The 20931-nt window shown below is 47.4% G+C and overlaps 1 protein-coding gene across 1 annotated transcript in view; it reads right to left on the reverse strand.

Moving 5' to 3' along the window:
* Positions 1-5263, reverse strand: part of CUNH12orf56 (chromosome unknown C12orf56 homolog) — a 59600-nt gene extending 54337 nt beyond the window's left edge. The window contains exon 1 of the mRNA XM_023518409.1: positions 5012-5263. Within this exon, the coding sequence (XP_023374177.1) occupies positions 5012-5263 (252 nt within the window). The remainder of the gene's footprint in view (positions 1-5011) is intronic.
* Between the last annotated feature and the right edge of the window lie 15668 nt (positions 5264-20931).

Consider the following 20931-nt stretch of genomic DNA (forward strand, 5'->3'; position numbering starts at 1 on the left):
GTCCCAGCTACTTGGGAGGCTGAGGCAAGAGAATTGCTTAAGCCCAAGAGTTTGAGGTTGCTGTGAGCTGTGATGCCACAGCACTCTACCGAGGGACACATAGTGAGACTCTGTCTCAAAAAAAGAAAACCACGAAGATACATAAATACTTCCAGGATATTTTTTCTTTCAAAAATATGCTTATAAAATTAGAATCATACGTAACTAAGTCTTTGGTTTGTTTGCTTTGCATGACTCTGTATTATGAATATGCTTCTCTTGCTTTTGGAAAACTTGTGACTGAAATGAATAAAAGGATTAGCCCGCTTTTCTCTACCTTTTCTTGTCTTTGAGCTGCTCTAAAACTCTGTAAACTAGAGATAATGGATAATTATGAATATAATACTTGTCCTGATACAAATGATTGTGTCCATTGCTGTGCAACTAACTACTGCTTTCCTGCAGGGGACAGCTCTTTGGTACCTGGAGCAGTGAGACTGCTGTTCCTGTGTTTGCTGAACTGAAGCTATAACCTCTTTCTGTATCTACGTTTCTATAAATCAGGCAGTCCTTTATCCATTATTGTGTTAGTGTATAATATTTCCCTATCTCCAGAGGGTTTTAATAACTTAGACAATAAAAACTCTCAAATACAGGTTTACTAATCTAATAAGCTAACATGACTCATATATAATGTTAAAAATTATGAAGAAAGCGAATTGTGCCTAATAAAATGGGATCATTATTCTGATAAATTTTATTTGAATTTTGTGTTTTATAGTATCTCAGATTGAAGACAATTTCTAAGACATTTAGGTAACTTAAAGCCTTGGCCTTATATTAAATTAATTAGTAGATAATCATCAAATACCAAGGTAATTTCTAAGAAAGAATACTGAAACACTGGCCATTAAACCTTGTTTGCATATTCGATAGTGAGGCTATATATTTTGGCTAAGTTCATTTACAAAGTTTCCATACTTGCTACCAGGTTCTCTTCAAACATGTCACTTACTATGTCTAATTTTAAAAATGTTTCATTGTCAGCTTCACTGACTAGGTAACCAGGCACTGTTTCTTAGACACCCATGATTCTCTCTTCGGCAAGAGTCTCAATCTCCTCTAACAAATTCTTGATTTGTGACTTGCCCAAATAAGATTCTAATTATAAGAAATAATTATGTAAAACTTTCAGGATATCTTTTATACCTAAGTATCTTTGAGATTTCTGAGGGGGCTCCTGAAAACACACTCAGACACACAAAGACTTGCCCACCTATTTTTAGAGACAGGGTCTCGCTCTGGCTCAGGCTGGTGTCGAACTCAGGCAATCCACCTGCCTCCGCCTCCCAGAGTGCTAGGATTACAGGGATTTTTAGAGACAGGGTCTCTAAACTGGTCTCGCTCTGACTCAGGCTGGTGTCGAACTCAGGCAATCCACCTGCCTCCGCCTCCCAGAGTGCTAGGATTACAGGGATGAGCCACTCTCCACTTTAAAGATTTTAAAGATTTGACCCACCCAGATAAACCATATTAATTTCCCCATTTTAAGGTCAACTGATTAGCAACCTTTTGCAAGATTCTTGACTTGGGGGAGGCTAAGGAGTTTTACCAAACTTTTCAGCTGACAGCTCAGGAGGATACATAACTACAGAAATACATGTCCTGAGTCTCTTTGGGAGGAAAGTAACCATAGCCTGAAATCCCTAATTCTTTGTCAAAGCAATAAATGTTTGTACCGGAAACACTAGAAAAAGCTGAGCATTTAAAGTTTTCAAAAGCATTTGGCGAAAGAAACTGTAAAATGTTTTAAATTTTTGTTCAACAGAATAGAAACAGTGCCTGTAAAGAAAACCAGTAAGGTCTTACTTCCAACTGTTACTCAGAAAGAAATACGTAAATGTGCACAGGGATATTAGTTCACAGATGTATTTTTTAGGAAAAATAGTCTTTTTTTTCTTTTTCTTTTAATTGTATTCTTTTCTTACAGATAGTTTCAAAACAAGCTATGATTCTGGCAAAACAGCTCCATCAAGAGTCTCACCAACCTCTCCCTCGGGGTAGCAGAGACTTAGGTAAGAGAAAGGAAAAAAAAAAAAAAGAGGCTAGACACCTGTCCCCAGTGGAAAAAAGAACACAGCTGGAGAGCAGCTCAAACAAAGGAGCCAAGTCTGACATGGGGGGGGGGGGCCTGGTAATTGGAGAGGAGACAGGTTTCCAATCTGCTGCTGTTTTTTAATACACCAGATAGGTTGGGCGGCACCTGCAGCTCAAAGGAGTAGGGCGCCGGCCCCAAAGACCAGAGGTGGCAGGTTCAAACACGGCTCCGGACAAAAAAACTGCAAAAAAAAAAAAAAAAAGCCAAATATCTTTATTGGCTCTTTTACACAAAAGAATGTGAACAATCTCTAACTATCCAACATAAAAAGGCTCAGTACAAGCTCCCTCTTTTTCACCCTAAGAAAGTATACCAACTCCAAGCCCAAAGATTACGTAACAGACATGAGGAAAAGCTCAGGGCCCCTAGTCAGGAAAATGGACCTTAGTAGAGGGCAAAAGAATGAGACTGGCCAGGGGTCGGCTCAGCTCGCACAGTTGCAAGGGTGTTATTAGCCTCATCAGTACAGCTGGAGCAGGCAGTGGCCTGGGAGGGCCGCAGGGGACTCTTTTCCAGTGTGGGGCAGGATATGGGCGCATTCTTAGGATTCTGGGCCAGGACTATAGGCATATTTTAATACCAGCCAGGATGTGGGTAGGATGTCTCTAGGAACTTTGGCCTTGATATTCAGGAGTCTGGGGTGGGGGCTTGTTGGTTTCTGACCTGATTTTCTAAAATGGCTGCACTCTGTCAGGGTTATGAGAACTCGTTTCTCACAAGCAAAGTTCCATACTGCTGAGAGAGGCGGTCAGAAAGCCATTGACACTCAAGAGTAACCTTCAAGTCCACTGTTGAAAGCATGGTTTCCCAGAAGGAAAATGTCAAGTTAGTAAACCCAGCTATCTGTGGGCCCTGAGGCCAACACGGACACATACTAGCTCCTGCTGCCAGGCTCAGGGCATGCTGCTTCTTGGTGTGGACCACAGCAGACCAAGCTTCCACTGGACCTGACCCCTGGCTGTGTGTCTCCTCCTCCTCTGCTGTGCTGTGGTTGAGGTCAGGAGGCAGGGTGGAGGCTGGTACTTGGGGGGTCGGGGGTGGGGGGTGGCAGAAGCAGGCTCACAGGTGTTTCAGCTTTCTTTCTTTTTTGAGACAGAATCTCCCTCTATCGCCCTGGGTAGAGTGCTGTGGCATCATAGTGTACAGGATTAACTCCTCAGGGCTGGTCAGAGATCCCCCCCCCCATTCTCTTGGCCCAGGGGAGCTCAGAAATCAGACCCCCATCTGCAGGCACAAACAGGCTGCTTTTTCTAGTCCACACCCTCTGGGCTCTAGCAAGGTCATGAACAAAGCAGCCTGCAAGGCTTTGGGTAATTCCACCTCCAGTAGGGAGCACACACCCTAACCCCTTCTCTGAGATAACCTTGCCCCAGGGGAGGAGGGACTGCATTCATTCATTTGTTAGTGCACACATTAACTTTGAAGAGATGTTTTTTCAACTACCTGGCAAAATGTAATATAGACCTCTAGACAAAGAGCTCGGAGAGAGGCTTCCAATTGCCAGAAGCTCTGGAGCTTTTGACTCCTGTATTCCCTTCTGTCTAATAAAATCCTGTCTTACCACTGATCGGTGGTCTTCAGATCCGCGAGACCAAGGACCTACTGAGAAAAAAATTCCAGTAACAATAGCTCACAGCAACCAGACTCTGCGTTCAAGCGATTCTCCTGCCTCAGCCTCCCTAGTAGCTGGGAGTACCAGTGCCTGCCACCAAGCTGACTAATATTTTCTATTTTTAGTACCGATGAGTCTTTGTACTAAAGCCTCCAACTCTGCACTCAAGGAAACACCTGCCTGGGCCTGGCATTCAGGTTTTCATCGTTCACTTCGCCCACCAGTTTCTTTCTGTATTTAGACTAATAGAAGACGCCTTTTCTCTCACTGCACCTTGCTCCTCCCAGAACATCTTTACTCTCGGGACACTGCCACCCGTCTGCACATTCTGTTTCTTCGGGACAGCGATCTTGCTAGGGTCCAAGTGCGGGTGCGCGCTCTCTAAGACGCCACCGCTTTCTCCCCAAAGTCTGACGGAGGCGATGACGGTCACTGCTGGGATCCTTGCTCGTGGATCCCAAAAGCAGTCTTCAAATAATCTAAACAGCTAAGAATCAGCTTTCTTCGTCGGGATGTTTTTCCCTAAGAAAGTTTGGGAAACCTGGATTCTGATTTCAGCCCAACGGTGAGTTTCTCGAATTTTAGTCTAGAACTGGGAGAACAGGGGCTGCTGTTAAGGAAGCCCAGTCCCGACGACGACCGCCCGCCCGCAGCGCCCGGACGGAGTCCCACCCCGGAGTCTGGTGGGGGGCGCAGGCTCCGCCGCCTGCCACAGCTGAATCCGCGAAAGCCTGGGACGCAGCCGCGCCGGACGGTACCTCCTTCGCGCCTAGACGCTGATGACACTCCTTCCAGAAAGTTCTCCTAGCATGCCCTAAGCCCAGTTGCGCCACGCATCCTGTGCACATCTCATTCATCCATTCGTTCGTTCATTTATTCTTCCTGTGCACCTAACGTGCTCTGAGCACTGGGGACAAAAGTGAACAAAGCATAACCGCACTTAACTCGTGCACTGGCTTCGAGTCCCCTACAACGGCTGCTAGGAAGGGGGCACCTCGTGCGTCTCCGGCTCTCACGCAGCGCGGATCCGACAGGGGCCGGGTTCCCACACCTGCGGCCCGCGGGGTAGGGTGGCGGGCGGGACCGGCCGGCGGCAGGGGCGGAGGGACCGGGACGCACCTCCACCGGGGGCGCTCGGCCGCAGCCTCCGTGTGCCGCGCGCGCGCCGAAGCTCGGAGTGCACCGGCCTGGGGGACCCCGCGGGGCCCAAGAAGGGGATCTCGCCGCGCTCCCGCGTCGGCCCGCCCGCCCGCGCCCCTCACCAGGTCGATGGCCACGACGTCCCGCAGCGCCACGACGCGCTGGATGGACTTGGGTGGGTTCTCCGTCAGGTAGACGAGCCGGTCGCTCAGCACCACGTACTTGAAGGTGTGGTTCTCCGAGTCGGACACCACGATGCAGGGCTCGTAGGCGCGGACAGCATCGTAGACCTCGGGCGGCAGGTGCCGCCGCAGGAAGGTGTCCAGGCGGCCGTTGGTGCGCGCGGGGAAGCCGGGACGCGCGGGGCCGGCCATGCGCCGCGCCCGCAGCGGGACCGAGAGTCCGGCAGCGGCGTCCGCGTTCGGCCCCGCCTCCCGCCGCCGCGGTGGAACCCGCGCCACAAAGCCTGCGGCCCGCGTCCCCTCCCCGCCCCGAGCGGCTCCCCAGGCTTCGCCCTAACTTCAGGCGGTGGGCGGGGCGGGGCTCAGGGATGCATCTCGGGGAGGCGCCCGGCGGCCCGGCGGAGTAGCCGGGGGACGCGGCGCCCGCCTCCCCAACCAGCCCCCGTCCTCCCTCCCGCGGCTATTGTGGACCACGCCTTCCCATTGAAACTGCCGTGGGAGCCAGCTTTAATCCGCAGAGAAACTCGCGGCGGGTGGAATTTACCGGCATGTTTTTAATAGCTCGAGAACCCTACTGAAACCAATCGCACAGATTTAGCTTTTGGCCGAGTGTAACATTGGCCTAAACTCTCGACTTTTTTCGTAAGAGTGAACGTGGGTCTGTTTCCCCAACTAGTTAAAAGCTCTCGGCACACCCGAGCCTACCTGAAGGGGCGCTCGTGTTCCAGCCCCAGGAGGAGCTCGGCAGGTGCAATCACCTCGCCGGGGCTGCATCACAGCCCGAGTCACTCGCCAGGGGAGAACGTACCCTTATGTCAACCCCTAGAAAGGACATTCCCTAATGAAATCCCAGAATCAAATTTGACATTCTTTATCATATTATCGTTTTCTTCGTGTTCTACCATTAAATACTGTATACTGTAAGCCATTCCAGACCTTTGCAGAAAGAGTGTGTAAATACATTAAAACCTATAAACAGATATTGTAGAGTACTGTGCTACAAAAAGGGAAGAAATATTTGAGTCTGGCTAAACTTAAGTTGGCCTTCGCTCTGAGCACTTGGCATCAGCAAAGGAGGCCACCGGCGTTTCTTAGACTATTCCCGGTCAGTAGGAGCGCCGCGCCACCTGCTGGCCAAGTGTTACATGGCCCAGCATTTAAAGTTTTCTTAGACGTGATTGTGCACCCGATCCTTCCTAACTTCATACTGGAGTGCAAAGTATACAGACCACACTGCCCCTCACAAATTGATAAAGGATGCTGCGTGGTTGTTTTCTGTAAAGACTATTCCTAATCTAAACCACTCTAAGAAGAGTTTGTCCTTTCAAACCAACCGAAAGGCAAAGGCCCTTCATCTCTGCTGAACTGCTACATCTCACAAGAGACGAATGACAGCCTTAGACGCGAAAGGGAGGCCCAGGCAGAGGGAAAGGCCTCACTCCAGGCGGCTATTTTGTGTCTTTCTGGCTTCCGGCTTCATACCTTCTTCCCAGCACTAAAAGGAACAGGATGGGGTGAGTGCCCCATGCTCAGTGGTTAGGGCACTGGCCACATGCTCTGGGGCTGATGGGTTCAAACCCATCCTGGGCCTGCTAAACAACCAAAAAATAGCCAAGTGTTGTGGCAGGCACCTGTAGCCCCAGTGATACCGGATTTTTAACACTGGATTTCCAGGCTCTTGGTCTCAACGATTCGATGAATGAATCAATAGACCATAGAACGAACAGTGAGGTTTTATTTACAGCTCAAAGAACCAAACCTCCTTGCAGGGCAGGATACAAGTGTTACAACTCTTATTAAAAGAACTCTTACAAAGAGCCAAGCCTCTTTGTAGAGCAGGATAGATGTGCTACAGCTCTTACAAAGGACCAAGCCTCTTTGCAGGGCAGAGATCAGCAAAGGGCCAAGCCTCTTTGTAACACAGGATCAGCAGCAGAGGTATTACAGTTACAGGTCAAGTGTTACAACTCCTACAAAGAGCCAAGCCTCTTTGTAGAGCAGGATCAGCACTAGAAGTGCCACAGCTTTCCCTTCTTCTTCTGGACGTCTGCGATGGTGTGCTGAAGTCTTATTCTTCTGCTCTATCTTCCTCAAAGGTCTGCAAGATCTGCTGAAATCTGCTCCAGTCTGCCCAAGTCTGCCCAAGTCTGCTCAGGGCCTTATATAGGTGTAATAGCTTAGCTGTGATTGGTCCATAAAATGGACCAATCAGGAGCAGGATTGAAAATGGACCAATCAGGAACAGGATTGAAAATGGACCAATCAGGGATGGGCACCAGTTTTCCCTTGATTTACAGGTCCTCTAGCGCAGCTCTACTGGAGCCTCTGGAGGAAGAAAGCTCTCCCGCTTGCCCCAACCTGCCGGGGTTTTTTTGCCGGCTGCTGCCACCAATTCAGAAGTGGCAGGTCCCCTAGGCCCTGCTCAGCTGAGCTGGCTGGGGTGCCACTTTTCTGGTATCACCAGCTACCAGGGAGGCTGAGGCAAGAGAATCGCTTGAGCCCAGGAATTTGAGGTTACTGTGAGTTATGATGGCATAGCACTCTACTGATGGTAACATAGAGAAACTCTGTCTCTATTTTTAAAAAAAGAAAGAAAGAAACAGGATGGCCCAAGATCAGAAAAGACAGCATACCTCATCTATCTGCCAAGAAGCCCAGCATGAATAAGCTTTTGATGACCAGGAGACTAAGCTTAAGAAACATTAGGATGAAGCATACAAAGATGGGATTTGACACAAAGGTTGACGGTTAAGGTGACCTTGTGGCACACAGAGGCGGCAATCCCACGGTTTCCAGGCTCCAATTATCTACACTGTTGCCAAGGTTACAGCAAAGTTCAGCTTTCAGGAAAGGGGTTAAAGATAGAGGGAAGATCACTGGATTTGAAGTCAGGAGAACTGGATTAGAGCACTAACGCTGCTGCTCACTCTCTGTGAGGCTTTTAGAAAAGTCACTTAACCTTTCTGAGCCTCTCTTGCCCTGTCCCCCTCAGAGAGTTGGTGTGAAGATCAAATGCTACGAATATGAGCTCCATGAGTGCCACGGACACCTGAGGGGTCCTACTTACTGACTTTTTGGTAAGCTTTACCTGGATAGTTAACCTACATGCACCTGACATACATGCTTACTCCTCATCTTCCAAATCCACCCAGACTCAAAGGCATTTTGTACAGATCCTGTGCAATCAAGCAGTTAATAAATGTTTTGGGCAGCGCCTGTGGCTCAAAGGAGTAGGGCACCAGCCCCATATACCAGAAGTGGTGGGTTCAAACCTAGCCCCGGCCAAAAAGATAATAATAAATAAAAAATGTTTCTTTCCTTCTTTTTTTTTGAGACAGAGTCTCAAGCTGTCGCCCTGGGTAGAGTGCTGTGGTGAGTGTCACAGCTCACAGCAACCTCAAACTCTAGGCTCAAGCTATTCTCTTGCCTCAGCCTCCCAAGTAGATGGGATCATAGGCACCTGCCACAACACCCGGCTAATTTTGTTGTTCCAGTGGTCATTGTTGTTTTAGCTGGCCCAGGCTGGGTTCAAACCTGCCAGCCTCAGTGTATGGCTGGTGCCCTACCCACTGAGCAACAGGCACTGCCCAATAAATGTTTCTTGATACAACTATCAAAAGGAATTGAACATTATTCAGTTAGAATTAATCCGCAAAGATACTCTCCATGACTTTCATCAGAATACAGTGGTCTTAGGTCCAAGGATGCTCAATTCAGTTAATTTGAAAGGACAGTAGTTAATAACTTTGACCTGTAGTGTCAGATGACCTGGGTTCAGATACCAGCTCTCCCTTTCAGTGGTTGAAAAATCTTGGGCAAATTATTCTATGAGTCAGTTTCCCCATCTGTGAAATGGGGATAATAATGCCAACTCCAAAGATTTTTATGAGGATTAACAAACCTTCAAGAGTAGTGACAACAGGTACCTAGAACAGAGTAGACATGATAAAGTGTTTTTTTTTCATGATAAAGTGCTTAAAGAACAAGTTCAGCAAGTCCATGATTTCCAGTCACATGAACCTTTGTTCTGCTCCCCATATACAAAGTCATACTTAATTCCTAACTGGATTCAAGTGTAACCTTTTAAACTTTGGCTTAAGACTCAAGGAAAAGGGTGGCACCTGTGGCTCAAAGGAATAGGGCGCCGGCCCCATATGCCAGAGGTGGTGGGTTCAAATCCAGCCCTGGCCAAAAACTGCAAAAAAAAAAACAACTCAAGGAACGAATCTAATCTACATATATATATATACATATATATACACACACACACACAAATAAAACGGCATTTTACTTTTTTTAAATCACATTGTTAGTGAAGTAGTATGGGCTATGCCATGAGAATTCTGTAAGGATTCCAAGCTATTAGTACCCTTCATTTCTTCAATGGATCCCAAGTGTTCCATTCCCCCAACTAAAGATAGGTAACACATGTAAAAAGATACTTGGAATATGTGATATGTAAATAAAATCTGAATTTTCGGCTCGGTGCCTTTCGCACAGTGGTTACAGTGACAGCCACATACACCAAGGCTGGTGGGTTTGAACCTAGCCAGGTAAGCAACAATGACAACTGCAACAGAAAAATAGCCCGGTATTGTGGTGGGCGCCTGTAGTCCCAGCTACTTGGGAGGCTGAGGCAAGAGAATCGCTTAAGTCCCAGAGTTTGAGGTTGCTGTGAGCTGTGACACCAGGGCACTCTATCAAGGGAGACACAGTGAGACTTTGTCTCAAAAAAAAAAAAAGTTGGGCTCAGCGCCCGTAGCACAGTAGTTATGGCACTGGCTACATGTACCGAGGCTGGCAGGTTCGAACCCAGCTTGGGCCGGCTGAACAATGACAACTGCAACAACAACAACAAAACATAGGCAGGCATTGTGGTGGGCACTTGTAGTCCCAGCTACTTGGGAGGCTGAGGCAAGAGAATCGCTTGAGCCCAGGAGTTTGAGGTTGCTGTGAGCCTGTGACACTAGGGCATTCTACAGAGGGCGACATAGTGAGACTCTGTCTCGATAAAAATAAATAAATAAATAAAATCTGAATTTTCTTTTTGAGATGGGGACTCACTGTGTTGCATAGGCCAGAGTGCAGTGGTGTCATTGGAGCTTGCTGCAGCCACAAGCAATCCTAGGCTCATGCCATCCTCTTGCTGAGATTGCAGGCATGAGCTCTTACACGCAGCCAGAATCTGTATTTTTAGAGGATTTCAATTTAGAAATCTCTCAGTGCTTCTACTGAGTATGAATGGATACTAGACGTTTAAATATCTACAATAATTATCAATCACCTGATCTACAAAGGGACGATGTCATTATAATAAAGACCATGGGCTCAGCGCCTGTGGCTCAAGTGGCTAAGGCGCCAGCCACATACACCTGAGGTGGCTGGTTCAAATCCAGCCCAGGCCCGCCAAACAACAATGACAGCTGCAACCAAAAAATAGCCAGGCATTGTGGAGGGCGCCTGTGGTCCCAGCTACTTGGGAGGCTGAGGCAGGAGACTCACTTGAGCCCCGGAGTTGGAGGTTGCTGTGAGCTGTGATGCCACAGCACTCTACCCAGGGGGACAGCTTGAGGCTCTGTCTCAAAAAAAGAAAAAAAAAAGGAAGCAAAGGTAAAGCTGTGGAGAAGATGAGTAAGGGGAAGAATCAGAAAGACTGAATTGCCATATTCTTTGGGGTGAGGCCCAGTGAGGTGGCTCACACCTGTAATCTTAGCACTTTGGGAAACCGAAGTAGGAGGATTGCTGGAGGCCAGAAGTTCAAGACCAGCTTGGACAACATAGCAAGACCCTGTCTCTATAAAAAAAAAAATAGAACAAAATAGCTGGATGTGGTAGTGTGTGCCTGTAGTCCTACTTACTTGGGAGGATGAGCGGAATTACTTGTGCCGGGGAGTTTGAGGTCACAGTGAGCTATCCTGATGCCACTGCACTCTATCTAGCCTGGGCAACAGAACATGACCTTGTCTCAAAAAAAAGAAATAATATAGAGTCAGAAGTCAAAAGAGAATTTCTTTTTTTTTTTTTTTTTGGAGACAGATTCTCAAGCTATCCCCCTGGGTAGAGTGCTATGGCATCACAACTCACAGCAACCTCCAACTCCTGAGCTCAAGTGAGTCTCCTGCCTCAGCCTCCCAAGTAGCTGGGACCACAGGCGCCCGCCACAATGCCTGGCTATTTTCTGGTTGCAGCCGTCATTGTTGTTTTGGTGGGCCCGGGCTGGATTCAAACCTGCCACCTTAGGTGTATGTGGCTGGTGCCTTAGCCACTTGAGCCACAGGCACCGAGCTGTCAAAAGAGAATTTCAAGGAAGGAATTAACAAAGAGTTGAAAGAAATGAATAAATAAATAAAAATGGTCATAGGATTGGATAACTTATAGGAATTTTACTTAAGTGATTTGAAAGTAGATGACAAGGTCATGGATGAAGCCCAAGAGCCCAATCAATCCATGAATGGATCAATAAATTGTGGTATATGTACACCATGGAATACTACGCAGCCCTAAAGAAAGATGGAGACTTTACCTCCTTCGTGTTTACATGGATGGAGGTGGAAAATATTCTTCTTAGCAAAGTATCTCAAGAATGGAAGAAAAAGTAACCAATGTACTCAGCCCTACTACGAAACTAATTTATAGCTTTCATAGGAAAGCTATAACCCAATTTTAGCCCAGGAATATGGGGAGAGAGGAGAGGGAGGGGAAGAAGGAGGGTGATTGGTGGGATCACACCTATGGTTCATCCTATAAGGGTACATGTGAATCTCTCTAAAAACACAACAACTAAGAAAAAGACATGAAGGCTATGTTAACCAGTTGGATAAAAGTATTTCAAATTGTATATAGAAACAGTACCCTGTACCCCATGATAATGTTAATGTACACTGCTATGATTTAATTAAAAAAATGAAAGTAGATGACAGATTACGAACTATGAAAAAAGTAAGTAAGCAAGACAAAAAATACAGTTTACTAGGACAAGAAATCTCAAATCAAGAGAATTTCTACTTCTCATTTGCCAGCTACATATAACTTAGGATGAATTACTTAAAATAGCTGTACCTTGATTTCCTCATCTGTAAAATTTTAAACAGTGATAATGATGATATCTACTCTGTGTCTACAATAGAGGAACAAATTGAAAAAGGTTCAGGAAGGCACATTGTAAAACATAATGAGATATGTTATCTCATCATTCTTTCTAATACTAGCAATCTAAAGAAAGGGAGAAATAGCCAGGCGTGGTGGCTGGTACTCATAGTCCTAGCTACATGGGATTTGGGAGGGTGAGGCAGGATGATCACTTGAGTCCAGGAATTTGAGATTGCTATGAGCTACGATGACACAGCACTCTACTGGGGCAAAAAAGTGAGACTCTGACTCAAAAAACCAAAATTAAAGACGGAAAGAAAAGGGAGATATGGGGCAGGAACACATTAAGTTTTGTTGTCAGAATGTTGTGGGAAGATGAGGCCCAGTGGCGAGAATGAACACCCATATAGTGTAAGGAAGAGGAAAAAAGCATTATGCAGCCAGCAGAGCTACAGCAAATCTAAAAATCTCAAAAATGGCCATGCTCCCCAACTGGCTTGGTCTACTCCTTTTTGTACCTAGTCAAAAAGTTCCAGCCCATGGGCACCTTTCTCATTGGTCAGTTTGAATCAAGTGGAAGAAGCTGTTCCAGCCCTCACAGAACTATAGGACTTCACAGAAGCAGAAATCTCCATGTCCCAGGAAGCTAAATTTCTCCAAATTCCTAAGAGCTGAGTCAGCCTGGGGAGGACCCCGCAGGGTATCCTGTGGTCTCCTTGAGAAGACTTCTGTTTTCCTGGACCTCACACTTCCTGGGTGTCCTCTCAGTGAGCATATTTGCAGGCAGAACTGACCCACTCCTCTAGCTCTACGGCACCCTTGATCTCAGTGGAACTTCATGTGAGAGATGGATCAGGAGCATAGGCTGGGCAGGTCCGAATCTCTGCTCTTTCAGGTTATTTATTTTTCTTTTGCATTTCAGTGGATACATATGAATCTCAGCTGCACACTTCAGTTTGTCAATCTAAAACAAGAGTAATAGTTTGTACCTCCATAGAGTTTTTGTATAAACTTGTATAAATGTATAAACATGTAAAATTGTGACTGCCACATGATAAATGCTCAAAAATGTTGGCAATTAATACATAAAAGCCTTGTCATATTATAGATGAAAGTCCTATATGCCTTTGGCCAAAAAAGCTGTTTGAGAGAGAGCAGTGAAAAGACTCTGTGCAGGCACACTTGTGAGAAACTGAGGCAGAATCCCATATGGCCAGGTTGGTTGCAGGCCTAAAAATTCCCTGATCTAAGGTGGGCCAGGTTGGTTGTGGGTGTAAAAACCCCGACTTACGGCCCACATGGGAGCGTAGGTTTGCACACAGATTTCTGTATGCCCTAGAAGTTTCTTTATGCCTTATTTTAAAGATCGAAGTAACTGCCTCCAAGTGGCGAGGTCAGTAGGACAGATTTCAAACTGTCTCTTTCCTCTATAGCCTCAGGCTTCATCAGATAAGAACAAAGAAGTAACTGCTAACAACATGTTCTCCACTAAATTATGTTAAACTGGGTTATGTTGAAAGGGTTATGCTAAAAGGTGTATATTGGGTGGATTACCAGATTACTAGGAAGGAGCCACTTACAAGGCAGGTAGTCACAGGATGTTTAAATGTATTAATGAAGTCAGTGATGTCCAGTGCACGTGTGCAGAGGGAAGCCATTGACGTCCAGTGCCCGTGTGCAGAGGGACTGTAATGAATATTAATGAGGTCACTGCTGTATTGTGCGCATGCACAAGATTCTCTATATAAACCAACCGCCAGAAGCTCGCCATTTGCCTGAGCGAGCAGATGGTCACCTTTATTTAAAACAGAATTTCAATAAGCGTGCTTATTCTCAGGACATGGCTTTTCCGTGAGACCCTAACGGCAACAGCATGTGAAGCATGCATGTCTTAGGATGATAGTGTTATTTGTCAACATTTTGATAACTACTATTTTCTGTTCACCTGAGATGACAAACTGCCCATCCCTTCAAGGACTGAGGAGCCAAAATAAATGGTCAAATCTCCTTGTGTATTTATTTATTTATTTATTTATTTTTGAGACAGAGCCTCAAGCTATCCCCCTGGGTAGAGTGCTGAGGCATCACAGCTCACAGCAACCTCCAACTCCTGGCTCAAGTGAGTCTCCTGCCTCAGCCTCCCAATTAGCTGGGACCACAGGTGCCTGGCTATTTTTTGGTTGCAGCCATCATTGTTGTTTGGCGGGCCCGGGCTGGATTCGAACCCACCACCTTAGGTGTATGTGGCTGGTGCCTTAGCCACTTGAGCCACAGGTGCCGAGTCTTTGTGTATTGATTTATTTACTTACTTATTTGTCAGAGTCTTACTCTTGTTATCCGTGCCCAGATGCAGTAATGTGATCACAGCTCCTTGCAACCTCTAACTCCTGGGCAGGTGGTGATCCTCCCTGTTGGGGACCAGCCCCTCACCAGGATTGTGGGGTACCTGTTAAAGTGGAATTGACTGAATGGGGAAAAAGAAGACATAAGACAGAAAGTTTACAGGTGGGTCTAGGGGCCCTCTGTTAACCCTAGTGAGACACAATGGAGTGCTTTGCCCACTCTGTTCTGATTGAGTTCTCTCAATGTCAGTTGTAGATGGGAGGTGTATGAGCTAATGGAGAACTGAGCAAAGATCACTCCATGGGCTATTTGGGTCATGCATGAGCGACTGTATGAATATATGTATGTTTTTTTCCATTATCTCTGCCTCCTTAATTGATAGTTAACTATACTTAGCCCAACATTGTTGAGTAACAAAGAACATAAACTTAAGGCAAATAGTATGTGCCCACATCAGCTCAGTTGTCCTTGCTCTTCAGGGGTCCAAAGGGGCTGGCAGACCCCTTGTTCTCCTGTGGGGCAAACTGGCTAATGCCAATGCCCACATTGGAAGTTGGGACAGAAAGAAGTCCTTCCTCTCATCTCTGTCCCGGGGGGCTTCCCTCGGCGTGTGTGGGTTTTGGTTGCGCACACTGTTCCCAGGGACTTTTGTAGCACCCGCCTCTCTACCAGGGTTTCTAAGTTCCAGAGCTGCACCTGCCACCCCCAATCAATTACCTGTCAGGCCTGCACTGTCCCACGTGCACAAGGCCATTTAACCTGTAAGCAGGCAAGTTGCAATTGCTGTTTCGTGCCTCAAACATGTTTTCTGCAAGAATTTACAGACTTGGTATTAGTCAGCCAAACTACTTTTATTAAAAACCAATTAAAATATTAAAGCTAAGCTTCAATTAAACTCCTAAACTCTATTTTGTTGTTGGATGTTTTTCTCCTGGAAGGCTCCAGGTTCCTAATCTCTAATTTCCCCACATTCCCCACCTCAGCCTTCCTACTAGCTAGGAATACAGGCATGTGCCACCAAGCCCAGGTAATTTAAAGAAATTTTTATTGTAGAGACAGGGATGACCAAATTTAATATCCCTTTCAGGTCCTTTCAGTTGAATCCCACCAAATGCTTCCTTATTTGTTCTAAAACAATACAAAATTAAGAAATTTTGATAATCCTAGGTATTTGAAATACCATGAAAGGCCAGTGTTAGCAGATTAATTGCACATAAGCTTTGCATGACACTTAACATGGAGCACCCACAAAATACTTATAAATGAAATCAGAAAGTGAAGACAGTTAAAATAGGTGGAATTGTCACATTCCATGATGAAGAAGTAAAATATACTGAATATAGAGACTGTGGACCAAGATTAGTACTGGGCCTTCCTGGTCCATAGCTGACTGTCACAGCTAATGTAAAAATTCATGCAACGACTCATTTATCGAGTTGTACAGGCTGGCACTGTGCTGGACTCTGGGGATACACTGGGGTAGAAAGGACAGAAATCCTGCCCTGACAGTTTAAACAAAAACTGGGAAAAAGTGATGCAAAGGTAATTCAAGATATTTTATAGGCTCGGCGCCTGTGGCTCAAGTGGCTAAGGCACCAGCCACATACACCTAAGGTGGCGGGTTTGAATCCAGCCTGGGCCTGCCAAACAACAATGATGGCTGCAACTGAAAAAAAAAAAAATAGCCAGGCGTTTTGGAGGGCACCTGTGGTCCCAGCTACTTGGGAGGCTGAGGCAGGAGACTCGCTTGAGCCCAGGAGTTGGAGGTTGCTGTGAGCTGTGATGCCACAGCACTCAGGGGGACAGCTTGAGGCTCTGTCTCAAAAAAAAAAAAAAGATATTTTATGTATGAAATGCCTGATGTTTTGCCCACAGTGGTCACTAAATAAATGTTGCTTTTGAATTGTTACATTAGTTTTATTCTCCTGCTCTTCCCATTCCTTATACACTGGCAAGTTTTTGTTTGTTCTTCACTGTTGTCTCGGGGACTGCAACCTAGGTTGTATTCAGTACATACTGAATAATCAACAATGCAACATACTTTACAAATACAAACAATGTAACCTAATCCCATGTACCCTCGTATTAATCCAAAATAAAAATAAAAATTTTTTAAAAATGAAACAGAAAAATGGCTCGTTGCCCTTAGCGCAGTGGTTACAGCGCCAGCCACATGCCCCGAGGCTCGTGGGTTTGAACCCAGCCCTGGGTCTGCTAAACAGCAATGACAACTGCAACCAAAAAATAGCTGGCTTTGTGGCGGCTGAGGCAAAATAATCACTTGAGCCCAAGAGTTTGAGGTTGCTGTGAGCTGTGATGCTACGGCACTCTACCGAGGGTGACAAATGGAGACTCTGTCTCAAAATAAATAAGTAAAAAATAAAAGCAAAACAAATATGGAGCATTGTGTGTCAATCCTCACAATAACCTTTTAGGGCTGGTTCTATTACTATCCCATTATACGGATGAATAAACCCAAGTACCAATAGACTGACTAAGCAGTGAGGAGGCGCCTGGGCCGCCCGAGCCTGAGCGGACTGGACGCGGGGTCAGCTAATACATCTGTCACCGGATAAACGCACGAACAGCAGCATCGAAAGAACCCATAAGCAGGACTTGCTAAGGATGCTCTCCTTTTTCATGGACCAAGTATTAGTATGTTCAAAGTGAACGTGTTAAAACCACCCGCTCTCATTAGATCTCACGCGCCTGGACTCGAGACATGCAGGACCACAGGAAAGCAATCAAACAGCGGACACACGTGGTTTGAGCCATGTGGTCCTGCTCTCGGGAACTCGGTACTCTGACCCATTCCTTGACAACGCTTTTAAGGAACGCGCATGGCTAGTCCAACGCCGCGGCTCGGACCCGGAGCCGATACCACCCAAAGGACTGGGACCGCAGACAGACCCTGCGACCAGCCCTTTCCCAGCCTGCACCACAGACCCCGCGACCACGCCTTCCGGTGAGCGGCAGGGGGCGCGCGTGCGCACGGCCGCCGGAAGCGCCGCTTGCGCGTTGCATGCTGGGAGTGGTAGGCCCGGGCCCCAGCCGGCGGGCGGCCGTCCGCACTCTCCATGAGGCTGCTGGCGCCCGACCGCGCGGCACCGACGCGGGGAGCGCGCTTCGCGCTGACTCAGCGGCGGCGTTAGCCGGCCCTCGTGCTCTTTCCCTTCCTGGGGCGCCGACTCCGCCCGCCTGCTCCATAGCCTGCCCGCCCGGCGCCACGCAGGAGAAGGTGCCAGGGGACGCAGAGCGGCGGGAGGCGCGCGGCCCCGGCCCCTCCATCTCCTGCGTGGGCGCTGCGGCCGCGGCAGAGGACTACGGCGACGAGGACCAGGGCGGCCCTCCGCTCCCGGCGCGCGGCACCGCTCTGCCACGCCGACCAGCCCTCGGGAGTGCAGGCGGGGAGGCGGCATGGAGTGATAGGGAAGGTGACTTGGCGCTCGGCCCGCACGAGGCTGCGGGGAAGTCGGCGCGGGCGGATCTGGCCGGGGGACCCCGGGCGTGAGGAGGCTGCGGGCCGGGGCTGCATGGCGCTGCGCCCTGGCCAGTCGGCCGGGCCGGGTCGGGCTGGGGTGGCTCGGAGCCGCGGCCTCCGCGAGGAGCGCGTCCCGAGTGCGTGGCCGCCGCTTGCCGGGGGTTTCATCACCCGGATGGTCACGAGGCTTCCTTTTGGGGAGGGATCCGGGAAGGCCGGGGGGAGACCAGCGCAGGGGTCTGCTCGCCCGCGGCCCCTGGCGTGTCTGCAGAGGTTGCGGCGCGTTCCAGCAGCTCCAACTGTAGAGCGCGCGCGCTGCATTTGCCTTCCACCTGGACAGAAAGGGGCAAAAGAGCTATTTGTGGGGAGAGTACGTGGCCAACAGCGACGCTCCCTCGCTTCTCTAACCTTCCTCCCAGTCCTGCAGGAGAAGCGAAGCGTGATGTTTTCCTGTAACCAGAAAAACGAGTACTTTTTGAAAGCGTTAATAATTAGTTTTTACTGCGAGGGAAGTTACGTTTTATTAAAGCGACTTGTCAGCCTAGTGTTAAAAGGCTGGAAAGATTAGGTCCTAGGCTGAGAAACTTTTTCGCTGGTATGGAGGAATTTTTCCAAATTGTTTGATTATTGATTTAATGGCTATCCAGCAAAAGTCGAGGCTTAATATTTAAGTACGTTGCTCACCTTCTCTCAGAACCTTTGCATGATGAGCGATTGACATGTGTACCGTATTGTAACAGATGTTAAAATAGTACTTGTTCATGCACGGCCTTTTGTCGGGAAAGCTGTCCCTTTTTAGCAGGGTGTAACTTTTTGTTTGGACACATGAAGGTAGTTTACCGTGTTCCATTACACACTGACCGTGCAAGCGCCTTCTCCGTGGGGATTACTTCTGTACTGACAACTGTAACTAGTTTAATGTTTCCTTGGGTTGCTTATTGGCCATGTTTTTCCTCAGGAGCACTTAATTTTTCTCTTGATAAGATCAAAGTGATTGACCCAGTTTAAGTAATTTTTCCTATAGCTGTGGCAAATTCCAGAAAGCTTTTTTTTTTTTTTCTTGAGACTCACTGTGTCACCCTCTGTAGAGTGTGCTCTGGTATCACACAGCTCACAGCAACCTCAAACTCTTGGGCTTAAGTGATTCTCTTGCCTTAGCCTCCCCAGTAGCTGGGACTACATGCACCTGCCATAATGCCCAGATATTTTTTGTTGCAGTTGTGGTTGTTTGGCTGGCCCCAGGCTGGATTCGAACCCGCCACCCTTGGTGTATGTGGCTGGTGCCATAACCACTGTGCTACAGGTACTGAGGCTCCAGAAAGCTTTTATAGGACTTCTCAGTCTGGGATTCATGGGAACTCTGAAATTGTCTTTTCTCTCTGTAGGCATTTTCAGGGAACTGTCATCAGATGTTCCTGTTATTTTTGGCTGAGGAGCGACAGGGGGAAACAGTACCCATTTTGTGTTTTCCCATCTGTTTGAAGTGGTCATCCACTAGTACTGTGTTTCCCTGAAAATAAGATACTGTCTTACATTTATTTTTTCTAAAGAAGACACATGAGGGCTTATTTTCAGGGGATATCTTACTGTCTGTGCTGAAATGCATGGTATCACGAAATGCCCCGTCCATCTTATTATCGAGGTAGGGCTTATATTTAACAAATGCATAGCAATCATGTTAGGGCTTATTTGGGGGGTAGGTCTTATTTTCAGGGAAACAAGTATGATACAAGAATGCTCCAGGTAGCTCCCATCCCCTTTGGACCTACCTCTTAACTGTATAAATAACCTTTTGAAGGCCCACTGTGTGCCTTACCTCACTGCAGTCTTCACAGCTTTTTGAGACAGATGGTCTTTTTCCCATGTCAGAGGAAGGGCTCTATCACAGGTTCTGTAATGTGTCTGCGTGGCCTCAGTTACAAAATGACAGTAGTGGGATACAAGCCCAGGTCTTTCCAAACCCAAAAACTACTATATTCTAGGAATATAAGATATTAAAAACAGTCCTTTCCCTTTAAGGTTAATAGGAGAAAAGTGGTAAGCTGGCCTTTACAGAACAGCAGTGCTGAGAGGGAGCATCTAATCCAATTTGGAAGGGTTAGACAATAGGAGTCAGCTGCTCCTGCAAAAGATCACCTCTGAATTGAATTGCAAAGCGTGAGCAGGGGTTAGCCTAGTAAACAAGAAAAGAGAGCAGTGTGTGCCGGGATGAGGGGCAGGACTGCCTTGAGGAGGGGTGCAAAGTGGAGAGGAATAGATTTGGAGGCAGTGGGGAGTTCACTGCCTTGTCTGCAGGTAGGATAAGAACAACAGGAGAAGAGACTCAGCTTTCTTCTCTGAGGCGCTCAGCCCATACTGCGATTTAGCATGTCGTGTATAGCAGGCCCAGAAGGCACCTGGTGGTGGGAGTCCCACGACCTGGGTCTGGAAGGCTTGGCCCCACACCCCTGCCCAGTTAGTCTTTGGCCTCCTTAGGTTCTCTTTGCTTATGATTTAAAAAATGTAGCATGCCCTTTAATGGGAGTAGTAAGACCCGGTTTCCCTACTCTTAGGTCTTGAGCCTGAGTTGGAGGTTGCTGTGAGCTATGACGCCACAGCACTCCACCCAAGGTGACAGCTTGAGACTCTGTCTCAAAAAACAAATAAATAAAATAAATTTTTAAAAATTAAATAGGGCGGTGCCTGTGGCTTAAAGGAGTAGGGCACCAGCCCCATATGCCAGAGGTGGTGGGTTCAAACCTAGTCCCGGCCCAAAACTGCAAAATAAAATAAAATAAAAATAAATTAAACAGTGAGACTTTTTCTCTCAATAAATCTAAACTAAAAGACTTCAACGCCCACACAGTGGCTCACAACTGTAATCCTAGCTCTCTGGGAGGCCTGGTCAGGTAGATCGCCTGAGCTCACAGGTTCATGACCTGACTGAGCCAGAGGGAGACCTCATCTC

The sequence above is a fragment of the Otolemur garnettii genome, unplaced genomic scaffold, assembly GCF_000181295.1.
Source record: "Otolemur garnettii isolate 467f Iridium unplaced genomic scaffold, OtoGar3 scaffold00138, whole genome shotgun sequence".
Taxonomy (NCBI): Eukaryota; Metazoa; Chordata; class Mammalia; order Primates; family Galagidae; genus Otolemur; species Otolemur garnettii.